This window comes from Neopsephotus bourkii, unplaced genomic scaffold (genome assembly GCF_033783945.1).
Source record: "Neopsephotus bourkii isolate Nb327-2 ecotype Australia unplaced genomic scaffold, CSIRO-AGI_Nbou_v1 NB_324, whole genome shotgun sequence".
NCBI lineage: Eukaryota > Metazoa > Chordata > Aves > Psittaciformes > Psittacidae > Neopsephotus > Neopsephotus bourkii.
This window is the reverse complement of record NW_026900832.1, coordinates 347,665-367,948: the sequence shown is the minus strand read 5'-3', so window position 1 is coordinate 367,948 and position 20,284 is coordinate 347,665. Positions and strand designations below refer to the sequence as shown.

Here is a 20,284-nt window from a genome sequence, read left to right as displayed (position 1 = left end):
TGCCTTAATAGTATACTTAATTGACAGCAAATAATAATGTAATCTGGTTTCGGCACCATGCACATCACACTCTCTGTTTTCCAGCTGTGACCATCCCCGTGGCTGCCGCCGTGCTGAGGGATGAGCACACCAGTGGTGAGGGGTGAACCTGCAAACCCAAGTTCGTACCCACGCCTTCTCCAGCCCCGGGTCCCTGAGCACTGCCTGACACTGCCCCTGTGCCCGTCTGCACGCTCTGAGCTCAGGGAGTCTGGCCAGGAGGGTTTCCAGAGGACACCTCAGAACACAACACAGGAAGTCAGTAGAGAGGAGAAGACTCATGACAATGGAGAGACACAGCAAACCAAGGAGGTCACAGTTGGCCTAGCAAACCACTACTGGATCAGCAAAGCCAGTAGACAACAACAAGGCAAGGCAGAAAGCAAAGAGCTCCTTCAACTCCTGCAAAAACCAACCCACTGCCTGGACAGAGCAGGGACAACTCTGCCTGGAACTGCCTATAGCCAAGAAGCGATGAGCTGGCTCAAAACCCATTTGCAGGCCTAGGTGTGCCACGAGACTTTGGTAACGAACTGATGTGTCTACAACTTTGTGAAGCTTTGGACAACCTGAAAAATGACCCCCCTGACTTCCCCTCTGTATTTAGCATTCCAAACCCTGTAGCTGCAAGTCATTGTCAGAGATCATGAACACTGGCTGTTTCACCGGTTGAGACTCTGTGTGGTATCCAACATGCCATTTATTAGTTGGCTGTAGCCTGCCTGGGTGGGAAGGTGAATCTGACATTAAAGGGATCAAGCCTTTACTGAGAAACTTTATTTCCTAGAGCTGATGCTATTGTGCTGTTCTTCAAAAGTTACAGGTAGCCCCAGGAAACATGAGTTTCCCCTTCCAAAAGCAGGACAGGGGTAGATCCCTCACCTTCTCCAGTGTTTTAGCCATCCTTCTTTCCCTGCTAATGGGAGGCTTTGGGAATTAGCAGAACCCCTACACATCTCCACACTCATTCCCATTGCAGCCTGAGAGAAACAACCGAGAGAGATTTCTGCCCCCAGGGACAGCTTCTGGACAGCAGACTGGAGACACAAGATCAAATTCATCTCTGGTGCAATCCCACTGGCTTCAGCCACCTCAGACCAGAGATGAATTTGGTCCACAGATACATTAAGAAAGGATACAAAGCACAAACGGTGTTTGATATATAAAAAGAGAGAACGGGGAGGGGGAAGTTCAGGGGGACGCTGGCTCCTAACCCAGCAGGACTCAGCCCAGCCCGCTCCACCCTCACATCACCAGGCAGGGTGCGTGTTGCCGGTTACCTTTTTGCTTACTGACTTTCTTTACTGTCATTGCCGCTTGCCGCTTTTGATTCTCAGAAATCTCAAAGCCTGGAAGAGGGAACACGGCAAACACAATTCAGAAGGTTGCTCATAAAGCCCCTGTCCTTTGGGGAGGGGAGGAAAGGATCTGCACTCTTTGGCAAACACACAATGCCCAGGGAGGCCAAGCAGCCCCCCCAGAGCTGTGTGCATGGGGAGGTATTTGAACAGCAAATCTTCCTTGCAGGGACAGGCCTCTTTCTAACCTCACTTGTGCAGGGGCTGTGTGAAAAGTAAGATGAGACCCATTATTATTTATGAAGTATCATAAATAGGCCGAGTGCTTTACAGCTGAGCAGCACAAACGGATCCTGACCTGACTCTGGTTACAGTCAACTCATGGGCTGATGCTGAGGGAAGGACATGGCTGGTACGCCACTGATATCACCACCCTCCTACTCTGTGTGAGATATGCTTAACAAAAGCAGAATTGATGCAGCCAGGAGACTCTACGGTCAGATGGCCACAGACTTCCTCCTCCCAAACTGCCCACAGTAGTCCAGGCTTGAAGCTATGGGTATTATTGAGGGCCAAAACTAACTGGAAAGAGACCTACTGATGACTGTGAGCGCAACCAAGGACATCTGAACAAGGCTGGACTGTAACTCTAGTACCAAAAATTGGGCTTCTCCAACAGCTGGGGCTCAACTAAGCAATACCAACAATCTCCTTTCAGATTCATTTTATATTCCTCACCTATCTTTTCATCTTCTTTTACCATCTTCCTTTCTTCTCTGAAAGCTCTAATCCATCGTAACTTATCCTCCAGTTTCTTGGTAAAGAATAAGTGCATTTCCTCAGTCTCCTTGTTATGAAGCTTGAAGGCATTCTTCATGCTGACATTGAAGTCATCATCTCTCCCATCTTCTGTATCCACCACTTCATATTTATCCAAGTCTATGCGACCTTTGTAATACAGAATATCTCTTCTTATCAGATCCTACAGAGAGAAAAGGAGAGATGGTTGATCATAAAATACTTACAGAGCTTGAACTCAGCAGGGAATCCATGGCAAAACCTGGTCAGATTCTTCAAGCCTCATCTGCTGTGATGACATTTCTTGCTGGCTAAACAAACAGGGTAGATTATGGGCACAGAGGAACAAAATACAAATCCTCATGCTTCAGTTTTTGCTCACAGGCATAGAATCATAGAATCACAGAATAGTTAGGGTTGGAAAGGACCTTAAGATCATCCAGTTCCAATCCTCCTGCCATGGGCAGGGACACCTCGCACTAAACCGTATCACTCAAGGCTCTGTCCAGCCTGGCCTTGAACACCACCAGGGATGGAGCATTCACAACCTCCTTGGGCAACCCATTCCAGTGCCTCACCACTCTCACAGTAAAGAACTTCTTCCTTATATCCAATCTAAACTTCCCCTGTTTCAGTTTTAACCCATTCCCCCTTTTCCTGTCACTACAGTCCCTAATGAAGAGTCCATCCCCAGCATCCCTATAGGCCCCCTTCAGATACTGGAAGGCTGCTATGAGGTCTCCACGCAGCCTTCTCTTCTCCAGGCTGAACAGCCCCAACTTTCTCAGCCTGTCTCCATACAGGAGGTGCTCCAGCCCCTGATCATCCTCGTGGCCTCCTCTGGACTTGTCCCAACAGTTCCATGTCCTTTTTATGTTGAGGACACCAGAACTGCACACAATGCTCCAGGGGAGGTCTCACAAGAGCAGAGTAGAGGAGCAGGATCACCTCCTTCGACCTGCTGGTCACGCTCCTTTTGATGCAGCCCAGGATACGGTTGCTTTCTGGGCTGCGAGCGCACACTGAAGCCGGCTCATGTTCATTTTCTCATTGACCAACACCCCCAAGTCCTTCTCTGCATGCCTTTGAGCAGGTAAGGTCCTTCCATCATATTCCACAATGGGAAGTCTTATTTCATAGGATGAGCCACCAGGAAGTACAGGACCTGATGGGGTTCCTGTGCTGCAAACCAGATTGAGGAGAAGCAGAGATGCTGAGGAACCAACCGGGGTCTGTTTTGGCAGAGTGAGCAGTGACCATCTCTGTTTTCCAACCACATTCTCACAGAGTCAGGTCCCTTCCCCTTGGAACCATTCCCCATTCATACCCAACTCACTGGCAAGCAAATCACCCTGATTCTCAGCTCAAAGAGCCCCCAGCCTGTCTCTGTCCTGTTACTCCTGGCTTTAACCTCTTGTTCCAGCTTACATTTTTACTTTTCCCCCTCTTGATGTTCACAACCTTTACAACCAAACCCCCTCAACCCCATCTCCTCCCCCATTTGACTATTGCTACCATACTGGTGTAGGAGGAGTCCTGGCCCCTGTAAAGACCCCTGTGTCTTTATAGGAACAGCTAACAGAAAGCAATCATCAGAAACAGAACACTAACAGCACAGGATGGCCACAGAAGATGCTCCAAGTTACAAGGCATACACAGATTTAAAAAGCCAAGTTTAGCAACACACCATCAGGATTTCCTTGCCCTGCCCACTCTCAAAAGCAAATATTCAGGGTTATTACATTAGTTAGATACCTTTTTATTTTTGAGGGTGCCCTGAAGGTAAACGCCAGGTCAAAGATTTAATTTAAGGGGAAACATAAAGATCAATGTATAGTCTTTATTTACTCAAGTAAGACGCAGCAGTGAGGTTTTCTAAAGCCAAGCTGCAGGTATTGGTTTAAACCAATCATTAAGCTTGCAAAATAAATGGTACATCATCATTTTTTAGCCAAGTAGCTCATGGATCTGCCAGAGAACATGAACCATCACGAGACGGGCTCTGGGCAGGGGCCTGGAGCCTCTAAAACTGCTCTGCCCACTGCTGCTCACCCCCAGACAACCCCCAACCACGCTGTGGGGTGAGCAGCATATGTCTGCACATGGGGACACCCACTGTCCCCTGGCCTCCAGACAGTTCAGTCCATGTTACAGACACATAACTGTACCTGGGCCATGTCCTTCTTAGTGACCTCAGCATCTCCTACTCCCACTATTCCCTTCTTCCCTACTGTGCAATGAATGGATATTATTTCCCAACTTTTTGGCACCCATAGTATGGGAAGCATAATAAGTATTTGATTTGTGAGTATTTTATCACTTACATTCCAACATCTCTTAAAAAGTAACATTATTACATTTATATACTCACACATTACAAGGCCAGGTCGGATGAGGCTTGGAGCAACCTGGTCTAGTGGAAGGTGTCCTTGCCTGTGGCAGGGGCTGGAACTGGATGAGCTTTAAGGTCCTTCCCAACCCAAACCATTCCATGATTCTATGATTCTACTTAGCTCCTCAGCAAAGCATCTTCAAATGCACTTGGCTTTCAGTAACATTTAGGAATTCATTTGGGCTGCATGAGAGGTACACAGCAAACAAGGCCTGCTGCTGCTCCTGGTTATCCCAGGGATGATGTACAAGAGAATGAGGAAGAAGTTACTAAGCTATAGAATTCACCTTCCTTTATATACCGGCTCTGTTAGTACAGCATTATATCTGACCCTGCTAAGCCAGGCTGATGAGTGGCTGGTTTACACTGGCCAGTTGTAGCTGTCACACAACACTAATTACAGTAGTTAAAGCAGGTAAGAGCAAGAAGATGTAAAAAGACAAAAAAAGACGTTCCAAACCTGCTCAGTGGGGAAAGGCCAAAGAAATTGAGTTGTTTAATCTAGAAAGGCCATAAATAAAAGGAATGTGTTATTGATATTCCAATATGTGAAAGCTGCTTCTCTTCTACAGAGGCTGGTGATCGATTATTCCCTGTTTTGATTGTGGCTTGGCTTAATTTACCACAAGGGAGAAGAGAATGAGATACCTGGAAAAAGATGTTTCAAGCTGTAAGAGTCTTTCTGCACCAGAACAGGCAAAACAGAGCAGCCCTGGGCTGGCATTCCAAGCAGACTGTCAAACATGAGGTTAGACAAACATCCATCGGAGATGATCCAAGTGTACTTAACCCTGCAAAGGGAATGGCTGATCTCCTGGGGCCTTCCCAGTGCTGTGTCTTGGTGATGCCTCTGGCAAAGGTGACAGATGGAGCAGACCATGGGGTGAGAGCAGGTGGGGTTGGATGGACCTGGGGATGCAGCCGTGAGGCGCAGAGCAGGACACGAGGAGCAGTGACACAGACCTGCAGCCTCTGCAGGCAGCATCCACAGGAAGGAAATGGATGCATCTGGGTCATCTGCACTGATCTGTCTAAACAGGATCTTCTTTTCCCCTACAGCTTCTGTGAGTTCCTTTTCTCTCCCTAGCTGAGGTTAATTAAGCTCTTGTGAACAATGCTCTGCAGTCTGCTCACGTAATAGGTACGAAGGGTTCATAAGGAAAAGATGAAGCCAAATTTGATGGGAGCACAGAACAAAGTTTGACACATTATATAAACCTACCACACTGCTCCCTGCACACGCTGGGGGCTTGCAGCTGAAGTGCCTGTGCTCAGGGGATGGGCCTGCCTGTATGGCCTGCTCAGGGTATTTACTGCTCTCACTCCAGCTTAACAACCCCCATTTCATTGTCCCTTCTCTGAAGGGCAGAGCAGGGGGGAGCCCTTTTCTAGCTGTTCTTAGAAGAAAGAAATCCCCTTTGTGCCCATTTCAAGGAAACCAAGGCTGAACTTCCATTGGGAAAGCTGAAGCTGGGTGTGCCTTCCACAATAAATTATGCACCTACCCCCAAATTATTGCAGTGGGTATTGATATCTGTAGGAAGGATTACCTTGTAAATCAGGCTGTTCAATTAAATTGACTTGGACTTGGCTTCAGCACTGCTTTCTCCTCCTGCTCTCTAGCTTTAATCAATCCCTTCTTTCTGCCACAAGCACCTCTTTGCAGGCTGTGGTTATGTGAGCCCCTGTAAGAGTCAAACCCTCCCGTGATGCTGCAGAGGTAATTAGATACTAACCACAAGGCCAGCAATGTGACTGCACAGCTAACTGCTAGTGCAAAATGGCAGTAGAATTAAAAGCTATTGAATGGCTTACACAGCACACGAGGAGGGAATTTCACCTCCATCGGGGCACAGGTAAGTTCTTGAGAGGATGAGGTCCCAGGTAGTTTGCTCCCATTAGCTTTGTGTGCAGCCATCGTCACCCATTTCAGAAACTCCTCCTATTTATTCCTGGGGGTGATGTGTGAGGATGGATGGGGAAGCCTTATCCAAGAGCTCTGGTTTTAGGATGGCATGTTTTTGCAAGAGCTGTGGTTTACTCTGTCGTGGGTCACACACTGCTTCTCATGCATAAAACAAACCATCTGTAAAACACAAGTGGAGAAAGCAGTTTCCAGCCATGAGTCACCAGATCCCTCTTATGAGCTGACAATACAAGAGATGCCAACCACAGAATGTCCTGACACAAGCTCTTCATTGCATGTGTAGGCTTTTGGTCCTGGTTATCAAAATCCTGCACGTTCCCATGGCAGACCAGTTTCAGAGTGACTTGGGGGGGAATTCCACACTGGAGTCCCTAGGTCCTGGGCTCTGCAGTGCAGCTCCTGAGGTTGGCTGGGACTGGCTGCAGGTCTCTGGGTGACAGGGAATTTCCCCCTCAGTTCCTCCCCATCTCTGTAATGGGATAATGATGCTGGTTAATTTTACAATGCAGCTCGGAGCTGCAAATAAGTCCTCAGTGAAAGACCCACTGGAAGCCTTTGGTGCACAAGAGCATCAGATTCAGAGCCTGCATTTCTGATACCAGAAATAAACCTAAGCCCTGCTGTGGTTGGATGGCACTAACTGAGCTCTGCTATCACTGCTGGACACAGCAGTTTGGGATGAGTCTGCCTTTAGGAGCAGGGAAATGGGATGAGGGATGGATCCTATTAGATCGGGGCATGTAGCAACATCTCTGACACCACCTCAGCCACTCGCTTCCTACCACAAGCTTCCTAGGATAGGCCACATTGGTACAAGATCTCCAGGGCTGTGATGGGGCGAGGGGAGCTGAAACCTCTGTGACAGAGGTTCAGGCAACTCCTCCCTGCCCAAGCACAGCTGTGCTGGGGAGCTGGGCACATTCCCGATGGATTATTCAGCAGTGTCTGTCTCCCGACTGGGCAGAGATGTTCAATTCATTCCTGCCAGCTCCATGAAGCTGCAGTGTGGGATCGGAGGGGGAGGACTGGAGCTGAAAGCATTGCTGGGGAAATGCTATTTTTGCTCAATGTATTTAGTAGAACATCGGTGGCATTTTGGTGCCTTGTTCCACCTCAAGCCCAGTCCCATTGGTGAGGTCAAGTGTGTTCCCAAAGAGCTAATCACAGGAGATGGGAACCCTCCTGCAGCCATTCAGCAATTCTGGTCTTGCCAGTTTGCTCCCAGGGGCTTAACCTTGTGCTGCTGAAAGGCCACAGCAGGAAGGGGTTAGAAATTCAGCTCTGGAGGTTGGGCTTGGGAGCCAAACTGACACCCACTGCAATACCGGGAGCAATAAAGTAGGCACAGAGTGTACTGTACATACAGCATCTTGCCTCTTGCGTGGCTCTGTGGGTAGGCTGAACCTGTTCCCTACCCAGAAAACACAGGCTGCGCAGGACTCTAAATCCAACCCTTTCTGATTTCACCACTGAGGGTCACTGAGCAAAGCACACAGGGCTGTTTTGCCTATGAAAAGGAATGTTTCCTTTCCTTCAATATGCCTATCTGAAAACTAAAATGCTTTTTCTAATACATATCCTGTCAATTGCTGGAATTCATCCTTTGTGTTCTGCTATCTCCCAAGGAGACTAATGGGAAGATCAAACCTCCTTGCTGTGCTCTATGGTCTGGACCTGCAGAAGATGGTTTGCAGCCACCTTCATCAATGGGCATGAACCAAGCTGTGGGAACACTGTTCTCTACAAACCTGCTTTCATACTTTGCCCATTCCCACCCTGCTGTAGGCTGAAGCCAGGCCTGACCCAAACCAGGGCAGTTTGTGGAGATCTGTGCTACTGGGAAGGAAAGGGAAGGGGTGGGATGTGCTGCACAAGTCAATCAGTGTTCCTTGTGGGTCAAAAAACCACTTCAAGTAACAGGAACTGTCCCCGTGCTGCTCAGTGTTTGCAAACAAGACTCTCAGCTGGCCCCGAAAGACCTATTTAGCCTGTACTAAAAGCAGGGCTGTTGTTTTGGTGCAAAGATCCCCCCATATTTTGAACAGAAGCAATATGGGAAGTAGACTAAAAGGGCTCAGAAATGTCTCTTTTATCTTCCCATTTGGAAACCTGAACTGCAGTGGGGTTTGACAGGATTATTTTATTTACTCTCTCTCCTATAGCAGTGCTATTTCTGGCTGACTGTCTGGCGACTGCTATTAAACTGCTCTCATTTTGCTTCTCATCCAACCTGCTTTGCTCCCAGAGCTCAAGGGAAGACAGCAATAGCAATAAACCACAAGCTGGAGTTTGCACTGCCTTTTGATTACAAGAGACACATAAAAACTGAAAATGAAAACTAAATGTGTTTCATACAGTCACTGATCTTCCTGTGCTGTCAGCAAACACTAAACACGGAGCCCCATCAAGGGCTGTTCCACCACTCGTGAAAGAAAAGCATCATTTGGTGCAGAAACTCTGTTAACTCCTCATACTTCATACTGTCATTTCCAGCCTCAATGCCACAGAGCTCTTGAGCCCATTGGAAAATCCAAACTATTATCCAAGAAGAGAAAAAGGAAGATCCTCATCTATTCCATGATGTGCACCTCGAGCATCCCCCGGCATAACAAGCCACGATCAGAATTAATGCTGTGTGTCACAGGCCTGGAAGTGAAGTACTGTGATTTGCTAATTTAAAGCATGCCTGTGTCAAACTCTCTCAACTTGAGGGTGATAAGAAAAGTAGACCCTGTGCCTTTAAGGCAACAGCTTTTAATGCTACCATCATCAAGGTTTGACTTAATATCTTGGTAATTATGGTTAGCATACTGGAATATGTATTATTCTTTCCTGATTATAGACATATGGTTAAGTCAAGCTGAGGCCAGTGCTTGCTTCCTACACAGTTTATTCCCTTCCTTTCTGAAAGGCACTTTTGCATTAGGGTAACCAAGTGACGGCCTCTCTTGAAGAGAGCACCACTCTGTCCTCAGGCACACTGCAACGTCCCAGCTCTGGCTCACAAAACACAGGCAGAAAATTCATTAGCAGAGCCTGACATTAATCCAATAGCTAAAAGTTCCCCAGCTTTGCAAAGATCTAAATCATGAGCTCTCCCAGTGGCTCTTTATCAGGGACTGCAGATATCCAAACCAGCTCAGTACTCCCCTTCTGAGCCAGGGTCTGGGAATGATCTGCAGAACCTACCTGCACCCTCTGCTATTTCAGCATTCACTTTATTAGAGACTGAAATGGTTGACATGACCATTTCATGTTATTAAACTCACTTGGTGGTGACACTGAGAGGGAACCAGCGCTGTCTCCAATGGCAAAGTCTAACCAAAGAGATCTGTAAAGCTCTGAAATCATTTTGATATATGAAATTCTCCCCCTAGAAGCTGGCTGCCACTGAGGAGAGCTGCCTGCTGTAATGTCAGCTTCCCCACCTGCTGCCACTGCTCTTCATGCAGCCCTCGTAAACCTCAGTGCAAGTTTCCTGCTTGGAAGAGAGACATAAATACACCTCTTCTGGCAGCAGTAACATCTGTCAGCCCATTTGAATGCGGCCCTTTATAATTACTCATTTTCACAAACTAGGTCTGAAGTCCTGTCAGTTCTCCCAGACGTGGTGGCCATGGAAATGCATTCGGAATTTCTCAGTCTGAGGCAGCAGAACTTCCACTGGCAACCAGGGATGGCTGGATCTGAGCGGTGCATCACACCCTTCCTGACAGCTGAACTGCATCAGTGACTGGTTCATCATAGTCACATCAATACAGTCACAAGGTTCAAGACCGTCACATGTTAACGACTATCCTAATATCCAGCCCTCTGCATGCGAACAAACCATGAACCCGGTAACCACCAGCTGCCCGTAAGCCCATTTGCAAAGACAGGCCCTTGGCTCAGTTCACACTGCAAAAACCCTTGGCAAAATCCTAGGAGATGCAGCCAGTGGGAAGAAAACATGGACACGGAGAAGCTGCTCCACCAGTAGCTCTCAGTCCATCCCACCCATCTGCTGAGTCCGGATCACCTTTAGGAGATGAATGAGCAACAGGATACAAGGGGTGATTTCAACCCACAAAGATCAGGATCTGGTCCACCAGCAACTCATGTAATCAAGTGTCTGCCACAGAATCCATGTGTATTACTAGGGGATTCAACAGCACAGAGCTGCCGCAGTGCAGACACGTACCAGGGAGACAACAGGTTGTGGAGGTAAGGATGATGTGCAGGTAACTGCAATGAAGAGATGGAGGAGTGGGAGGTGTTTGAAATAAATGCTTGTCTTCTAGATGCTCTCAGGGTACCTAACACACTCCCATCAAACTAAATTATCTGTGATATATTTAACTAAGGATCTGGGTTTAGTTCCTTACTTCTATTACAAATTTCTTTTGACCAACAAACAGGTAAAATTCAAGCATTATACTTCAAAACCAAACCTATTCTCAAATAGACTGCAGCACGATTGAGGATGTATCACACCTATTAATTTACTGTATCTGAAGCAAACCCACACATGCAGATGTTCTGAAGAGGAGGATCCACTGAGGTGTCCATTCTGAGTGGTCCCAAAGCTAGGTATGTTGATCAGACTCATTGACTAAACAAACCTCATGCAAAACAGGTCAGGTTGTCCATGAATTTCCCACTGCCTGTGCCTGGAGGTCAGATCCTGCTTTGGAAACCTCTAAAGGATTTAATTCTCCCTGTACAGGAGGCAGGGGAGGAGGCAGCCCTGGGCCAGCCTGAGCTCTGAGACCTTCTGGAAATCTCAAACATTCCCTTCTGGACTCACACAACTCCAGCTCCCTGAGGGTTTGCTGAAGTGGGACATCAAAGCACTGAGCTCGGGCCATGCACAAACACCTGAATTCCTGTGCCTGGTACCAGGCTGTGCTGCAAGTGTCCCAGGACATGGTGCTCTGCCCATCCTTGGCCAGGATCCCTGTGGACCTGGTCCCTGGGGATGTGCAGGGCATATTTCATATGTAGAGTAACATTAAAGCATGGGGTAAGGAAGGATTCCTGCATCATGATATAAAAAGTGCTTCCCAGAGAAAGCCCTGGGATACAGTGCTCTGGCTCTAAAGCAGAGGTTATCCTGCTAGATGGCTGCCTGCTGGGATCTGTAACAGCAAAGCCTGACACAAGGATCGAGACAGCAGAGGCTATAAATCATTCAGATGTCTTTTATACAGGATGTGTGATCCCAGAATGTGAGCTCACACTCCTCTGGATTCCATGCTCAGACAATCTTCCTTAATGATGTCCACAGAAAACATTATCAAGATGGAAAAATCCAGCTGCAACCCCATCTCCCTCGTACCCCAGCACTGAAAAGTAACAACTGCAGTTTGATGCTGGAAAAAGAGACACAGGAGAACCTACTACAAGGTATGAACCATATGCCCTCATATCAGGCTCACCAGGTGGGCACCACCCTCTGCCCTGTCGCACACACCCCACCACATGCCTTTTGAATAAGGGAAGAGGACAGTGTTACACCAAAACTGTCTGCATACAGGCAAAACCTCCTGAGCCCGAGCAGGCTGCTGGGACTTGCTGAACACTCTCCAGTCATACTGATGACCATGGAAATCCCAGCTCTGATTTTAGTGGGAGGTAAGGGAACATTCAATACCTCTCTGGATCAGACCCAACTGGATGCTGCCTTAGGAACTGGAAATTCAGGGTGACAAAGTGTAGGAGGTCAGGATTAAAAACTAACCCCAGCTGCATGCTGCCAGGCTCATTGTGACAATGCTCTGAGCATCTGACTTGGCCAGTGTTGCTCTATGGCTGGTTTTGTTTTCACAGAGCCAGGAAAGAAGCAAAAGGCAACGAGAAGGGAAAAACAAGCACCCGCATTCCAGAAGGCGAGACTTCAGTCAAGCATGACTCAGGAGCAGAAAGTGCCACCCACTGAAGCGCACTGGCCGCGGCACCGCACACCGCGGCAGCGGGCAGTGATGCTGCCGTGAGTCAGGAGCCTCCCACATCCCGGCCCACGCTGCTTCCTGCGGGACACAGCTCTCCTCCAGGGGCTGCCATGCGCCCGGCTCGGTCTCAACCTGTCCGTAGCGGATGAGATGTGACAGGAACACGGCCCCGGTGCGTTTGCCCGCAGCTCACCCTCACTCCCACTTGAAGCCGGGCCAGGGGACTCCCTCAGCTCTGTTATCTGCAGGGCTGCAGTGGGAATGTCAGTGAATCCTGGTCAGAGGCACCCAGGGCTTATGGGCTCTGTCACTTCACGTCATACACCTGTGATAGTAATTAGCTGAGATCACCTTAGCAGGACTACAGCAGTACAGCTGTGATGCTGCTGTTTAACACAGCTGCTCCCAAACAGTTCACCTGCTGCTATTAATACTATACCACATTAGCATCAGCATTCCTCACTACCTTCCTCTGCCTTCATGGCAGAGATATGCCCTGTAAAATCCAGCACAGCAGCTACATGAGCTTTAAAATGCATCTCACCAAGTGACAGCACACACACCCTGCCACGGACCAGGCTGCTGCCTGAGACTTCTTTGAGAGGCAGCAATTACCATTTGATGCAGTAATTGAGCTGTCTGCCCAAGAGCCAGGCATCATCGTTCATACAGAAATTCCAGGGCTATCAACTCCCAAATCATATACAGCAACCAAAACTTCAAACTAGAAGTGAGGCAATGAGCCAAACAAGGGGTGCATGAGAAAAAGGCATGAAATGAACAAGTGGAGGCTGGATTTGCTAGGAGCATAAAAATCTCTCTATCACAGTATACTCACCATCCTGTAACTCAGTATCTCTAGCATGTGGATTGCCCCTCCTCAGTGCCATCCATGTCCTCTTCTGCACGTGAAGCAAACAGCCACCTTGCTCTACAAACCACTTTGGACTGGAAAGCCTGTCCACAGTATGTCCCTAGCTGTGCTGCTTCCCTCCTGGATGTCCTTACCTTCTTGCAGAGAACCAACTGGTGATCAAAGAGAAAGAAAACACGCTGCTGGTTCCGTCCATAAGGCTGGTAAATCCAGGACATCTCCCCCGTGTAGATCAACTCTGAGCTGCGGTCCAAGATATCGTCTCCCTGGAGGGCACAGAGAAGGAGGCCGAGTGAAGCTCTGCTCCCAGCCAGGGCAGAGGACATGGTTCTCTTTGCAGCATGGGGAGAAGCAACAATTAAATGAGATTTTGGCCCTTCTGAAGCTCTCAAAGCCACCCCCTGTCTGACTTCAGGCCAGAAACTGGAGACAAGGGATACTTCCGAAGGAAGTGTGGATACTCAAAGCATGGTCATTATGGTTCACAGTGCAATGACGAAAGGGCTGCTTCAGATACTGTCCCTGCTCCCTCCTCTCCAGCTACCCCAGACCCTGGAAGTTGCTGCAGGTGCTGGTGGTATCCTGAGAGCAAAGCCCCTTCCTCCTGCCCACAGCAGAGCCACTTTGTACTCAGGGTAACAAATTCCCTGCACCCGCTCCCTTCAGAACAGCATCCCAGGGCACGTCCCCTCCTGAAATCCCAAAGTCATCGACACTGGGCTATCAATTCCCTCACCCATGTGGCTGCCAGAACTCATCCCTCCAGATTGCTGCCTATTCCCACTCGTTCAGGCGGTTCCAGTCCCTTCTCCCATAGCTCATTAGAGCTCCCCATCTCCCAGAAGCTGTGAGGACCAGCCTGGCTCCCGCAGCCGGCTGCCAGGATGCCCTCACTCTTCCTCTGCCTCCAGCTAACGCTTGTTTTCCTCTCCCAGGTTTTTTTAAGGATTCATGAGCAGATGGTCCTGCAAACACAGCGCCCGCTCTCCCACTCTGCAAGGGAACAAATGCACTCACCCTCCACTAATTGGGATGAGCTGGACTCCTTAAAAACTTAATTAAAAGCTATGGATTAAAAAAGGGTGAATTCACCCCCACTGGCCCTGTGGGCATCTCAGTGGCTCCGAACCACCACAGAAGGAACAATCAGGATGACTTCAGCTGAAAGGTAAGGAGCAGGATGCAGGAGCAAGGGACAGAAAGCTTTATTCCCTCCTTTTTGGCTCTGAAACTACTGCAGTTCTGACTTTGATGGCAAACTAGAACCAATTTCTGGGACCAGACCATCCCCAAATCTCAGCAAACAGCTTGTAAAGGCCCAGCAGCTATGGGATATGTAGATCAGCATGCTTCTCTGGTGGAGCTTACACTTGTAGGTGCCAAAGCAACGCAGTCACCCCCACTCCTAATTTCTTGGTGAGGATTTCAGGCTGCTGCTCAGGTAAATGTGTAATTAACCTCTGAGCATTGATTGGAAGCGACTGCCTGAGTCCCTGGGCCCTGTGACAACAGCAACTTCATTAAGTCTCTGCATCATCATGCTGCAGCACAGGCTTTCAAATCGCCTTAGCGAGGTATTTATCTCACTTCTGTGGCTCGGGTATCTGATGGCCTCATTAGGGATAACTTCCCAGGAACACAGAGGGTCATTCCCAGAAGGGACTGGCTGTGCATCATGCAGAGTCTCAAGAGGCAGGGTCTGATTTCAGCCTCCTGGCCAGAAACTATGGACCTGACTGCTGCTGCAACAGCTCAGGTATGTGCAAGCCCTTGGATAAGAAGCCTCTGAAGAAAACACAGGAGAAACTGTGAGCTAAATACGAGCTTATGTGAAGAAGATTCATACAAGCCTATGGATGGGAGCTTTTATGAGAGGGGGCGACCCTAGAAGAGGCTGGCTGCTAAAAATAGAAAAGCCAGTTTTGTCTTTTACTCCTGTGGTAGCATCTCAAGCCTGAGGACACACAGAAGGCTCTGTAAACACTTCTACTTGATTAGCTGAATCCAAACTGTGTAGTCCCTGCAAGCAATATAACCCAACAAAACTCGGATCTGAAACGATAGGATTTGTATTGCATTTTTCATGTTGAGAAAAGAGTTTATATGTACAGTCTATAGGCTGGAAAGAGATGATTTCCAACTCTGGGTTAGCAAATTTGGGAAGAGATACTGCAAACAGTTTTGGATAGCACACGCTGGCCAGCCTGCAGCCCATGAGAGCAGCATCTCCCTGGCCTGCTCCTCAAGCCCTCAGCTGCTAGAGCAATTCACCAGTGTGGTTGTGCCACTGGAGCCTCCCAGAGCAGATGCAGTGAACCTCGAAAGGCATTTCCCTGCCCCTCAGCACAGTTCTAGCCCCACTTTGAACAGCAGGAATTGTCTTCTGCTGGTGGAGTGTTCCTACCGGGGGGCTCACAGGGTCAGTTGCAGGGTGGTGGGCAAGGTGAGGAGTGTTTTTCTGTCCCACTGCTATCCTGACTACCCCAGCATGCCTCAATAGTGAGTCCTGACTTGAGGCAGGCTTTCCACACTGCCTCTCCAGTCCTTCTCTACAGCCAGGCCTGGGCCTGGATCCCTCCAATCCTACGCAAAACAAGGAAAAGAAAAATCTTTTCCACTTTTTCTCCAACCAACTCCTAGCGAGGCTCATCTATATTCTCTTGTATTTAAGAGAAACACTGCTGGAAAAGGAAAAGACTGAACTTTCAGTTACTCTGAACTGACAGATGTCCTGACTTCAGCAGAGCAGAGCAGCAAAATGGCCAAGAGAAGACTTAGATGGCCTCCTGAGGTCTCTTTCCCTATAAGCCTGTAATAAAAATCCTAAGCCTGTATCAAGGGTTTCACTGTGCATCCTGCTACATAAAAAGGGCAGGAAAAAGAAAGCCGACTCCTCTTTTCTTCATGCAGTCACAGGCAGAGCCCAACTACTTAGTGTGCGGTAATGGGAGCAGGTCACCCAGATCCAGGCTGGATGAATGCTTCCTGCTCCCTTGAGCTTGACACATAAAACCCAAGGGCTGACCACAACTTGAAGCAGAGGGTCAGCTCTTCTGTTGCTATGGAATTTGCCCATCATCAGCTCCCCAGTTATGCTATAGGTGACCATCACTGTCTGTAACAAGGAACTGGGGAGAACCAAAGGGGTTTTACTGGTGTTATGAAAAAAAGGCTGTTGGGAGCGCCAACAGAACAAGGAAGGGCACAGCCCTGTGAGCTGGAGCAGGCTACACTTCCCAGCCTGCTCTGCTCCCTCTTCCCAAGAGCAATCCCTGAGCAGATGCTGTCCCAGGCTCAGAAATGCTCATCAGTCACAGGACCCGCTCCCCTGTGCCTGAGCCCACCTCCTGACATGGCTCTTCGCTGTCACCACTGGGCACAAAATCCCCTTTCCTAGTTAACATTCAGCAAGCAGGACTCTTCTCCCTGCCACTGCTGTTCTTTAATTAGAGATTGACAGGCTGATTAGCACTCTGGGCTACACAAAGATCAGAGAAAGCAAGAGAAATGTTGTCCTTTTCAACAGGCTCATTTTTGATACCTTCTGCTGCTGGGGGAAGGGAAAAAGAAAAGAAGGATACGCAAAGAAGGATGTGTTTCAGTCCCTGATGCGATTTTTCCCCAGGAGGGTTTCTCATCGGGCTGCCCTCCCTTTGAAAACACTACTTTGGTTGCATGTATCTCTTTCTTTCATGTCATTCTTGGATTCAATAACGTAATATTAGGCTGCGGCCCACAGTTATGTATTACGTAATTAAGGGCACCAAGTCTTGATTGAAAGGCCCCACAAATAACAAGAATGGGAAGACATTTAAAAGAACAGTGTTCATTGTAGTTCTCAATTATATGTATTTTTCCCTCCATGTAAATTCAACACTCTTGAAACCTGCCAAAGTGGAAACCCATGGTAATCTCTGGTAGAGATATCTGGGTATCTACATAAACCAAAGTAAGCCGTTTAAATGGCAAGTTAAAATGAACAAGGCTCTCTCCTGTGCCAAACATCCAAATGATGATGGGCTTTGTGGAAATCACCTCTTTAGAGTACTGCTGTGTGTGTACATATGTAGATATTACCCAGTAACCTTTGAGATCTGTCACTCTCTCTCAGAGGGCAAGAGCACAAGGAGGGACTGAGTGTGCAAAGGCTGCCCAGGATGGGCTCTGTCTGGCCTGTTTGAAGCCCGATCCAGAGGAGACTTCGTGCGCTGTTCTGAACCCATTCCAGCTAACTTCTTGTGCTGGTTTTGCCTGCCTGCCTTTAAATGTCACTGTTTTGATCTGAGGGTATTTAGCTGCAAGGAAGGGGATGATGCTGAGCAAGGGGAAATAGATGTTGAACATCAGGAAACACTTCATAACAAGGAGAGCTCTCAGACACTGAAAGGTCTCTGCGGGAGGTGGTGGAAGCCCTACATTCTGTGCCATTAACAACTGAAAGGACAAAAGGCACTACAGAATTCGGTGTAGGCAGGGAGAGCACCTCTCCAGGGCTGTTTATGTGTTGGAAATTCAGGTTAGAAAATGAAGAAGTGAGTCATAGGTGGCAACAGGCCAAGCCAGGCTTTTCGGTCAGGACCACGCTCCTAAGAATTATACAGGAACACATTTCAAAGTGATGGGGATTATTTCTCATTTACAGCTGTCAGTGAGATCAGAATCTTCCCTTAAGAATCTGCTCAGTCATTACTTGTATAAAGCTGCCAAAGCTGCCAATAATTCCTTAAGACTTCATGCCCTGACTGCCACAGCTTATCAGGTGCCATGAGAGTCAGGGTCCCATTGGCAAGTTAAACCCTCAGCCCCTAACTATATGACTTCTTGGAGAAGAAAACCCAAAGCCTGGTTGACTCAAGGATGTTCACATTTTTCAAACACTGACCCTGAAATTCACCTTCACGAGGCCATGCAGAAAATCTTGAGGGATAAAAATGAATCCTGAAACACACAGGCACAACTCCATGGGATTCAGTAAAATCCCTTCTGCTTAAATTAGCTAGGACATGCCCCCTGCTTTTTCTCTTTGTTTCAGGATCAGCAATATGCACACAGGCTCAATAACACCCTCTCCTTGCAAGAAAAATGTGTGCACACACTTTGTATACAAGGATGTTTCAAATATCCATTCACTAAATGTTTGTTGTTTGGTTTGGGGGTTTTCTTCTCCTGTAACAGCCTTTTCCCAACATCTCATCGCAAAACACAGGTGAATTTTGCGATGAAAATGCAATTTCAAATCAGAGAATCAACATGGCTAGTCTAGAGATGTTGAGGAAAACCAGACATTGCACCAATGAAAGATCTCAATGTGCTTAATACATTTAGTCTGCTGCTGAAATAATTCACCAAGTGCACCATCAGAGAGTAGAAGACCACGATTCCCAGGTCATTGCTGGAGGACACCAATTCAAAGTGACCTGCCATCAGCTTTGTGCTTCTGCAAATGCTCATCCTGTTTATTATTAAGTGCTCACTGAAACAGAGAGAAGACACAAAGGGATAGAAAAGGAGCACTTTTGGGCACAGACTCTAATCAGAGGATTAAGGCCACAGAAGGAGGGGAGAGCTCTGTGGGTTCTACCCTTGGACACAGATAACAAAGGCACATTCCTCAGAGACTGGAAGAAGCCAGGGAGACATACCAGGAAATCCTCTTCTACTCCATAACTCCCTATGTGCAGAAGATGAGGGCTTCAACCCTTACAGGCTGGATGAAATATCAAGCCCTGATGGTCTCTGTCCTGGTACACATGTCCTATAGATAAATATCAGCTGAGTGGAGTTTCTGGAGGTTAGCAGCTTGGGTTTGCAATGCCTAAAGGTCTAGGACATATCTAGGACAGAGCTAAGCATCTGGCACTGCTTTTCATTTCTCCCACATTAGACCAGTTAACTCCTGAGTATTTTGGGGTTTGTGCATCCTTCTGACCATTACACAGACATCTGTGAAGTAGGGGCTGCATCTGATGTTACTTTAGAGGAAAGAATGAAGCAGTGAAGTCCTCTGCTGGACCCAGCTCTCATCATTTAGTATTCTCATCACAGCTCCATGACTCTTCTTGATCCAGAATACAGAATAGAAATGGCAAGAAGGTTGTTTTCCTTTGAATGAGGGCAGTAGCTATATTCCCATCAGATCTCTGAGTGGTTTTGCTAGATTATGAGAAGCTGAAGGACGTTGCTGTAATATTGTGCTTAAAATCTGGAGTAGTTGAAAAAAGCCTGGAGGAATGATTTGGCAAGTTCCTGAGGACAGGATAGAGATAAAGAATGGGCGCTGCTAAGCAGGAATGAATTATCGAGGATATGGCTAAATAAAAATGAATTATCAACTCAGCTAATGAAATAGAAAAACTGCTATTCCATAGATCCTATGTGGAGGTCACCTTGGCTTTGCATTCACACATGAATATTCACTGACTTGGAATTGATCCGTCCTTAATCTAGGTTTATTTACAATGAGGGTCTCAGTATTTCTTACAAATGACACACATCAGCTCATCACATGGGCTACTCTGAAGGCTGAATATCTATGTGATGGTCCCATGCCTCCTTGAGGGCAGTTTCTAATACTGAAAATGAGCCTGCGTGTCAGTACCAGAGGTTTCTTCACATTAAACAATGATAAAACAATCAAGCAAATCATCTTCATTCTCTGCTCCCAGAGCCAGTCATGACTTAACAAACAGCTCTGACTGCTGCATTTATGGGTTTCGGCAAGAGATCCCAGCCTGAATCCAACCTTCATTACAGCAACGAAACTAATCCAGTCAAGGAGGATACGTGATCCACCTGCATTTCCCTGCCTCTCCTTCCAGTCTTCCTAGGTCTTTTCTGGAAAAAAACTAATTAAAGGATTAATCCATCTTTCCCATAAACTAATCTACACAGTATGAGCTCGCTGACCTGAATGGGGAGTTATTCCCAGATCTTCATGACTGTGAGGAAGAAAAAAGGTTGTTCCATCACTCTAAATATCTACTTACTAGACACAAGGAATGATAACACAGAGAGGATTTTACAAAA

At 47.6% G+C, this 20,284-nt stretch overlaps 1 protein-coding gene across 10 annotated transcripts in view; it reads right to left on the bottom strand.

Moving 5' to 3' along the window:
- Positions 1-20,284, bottom strand: part of ARHGEF9 (Cdc42 guanine nucleotide exchange factor 9) — a 163,700-nt gene that overhangs the window by 17,185 nt on the left and 126,231 nt on the right. For all 10 annotated transcript variants that reach the window (XM_061347747.1, XM_061347749.1, XM_061347748.1 and 7 more), the window contains 3 exons: positions 13,393-13,524; positions 2,076-2,319; positions 1,320-1,388 (listed from right to left, as the gene is read on the bottom strand). In XM_061347747.1, coding sequence (XP_061203731.1) covers positions 1,320-1,388; positions 2,076-2,319; positions 13,393-13,524 — 445 coding nt within the window. The remainder of the gene's footprint in view (positions 1-1,319; positions 1,389-2,075; positions 2,320-13,392; positions 13,525-20,284) is intronic.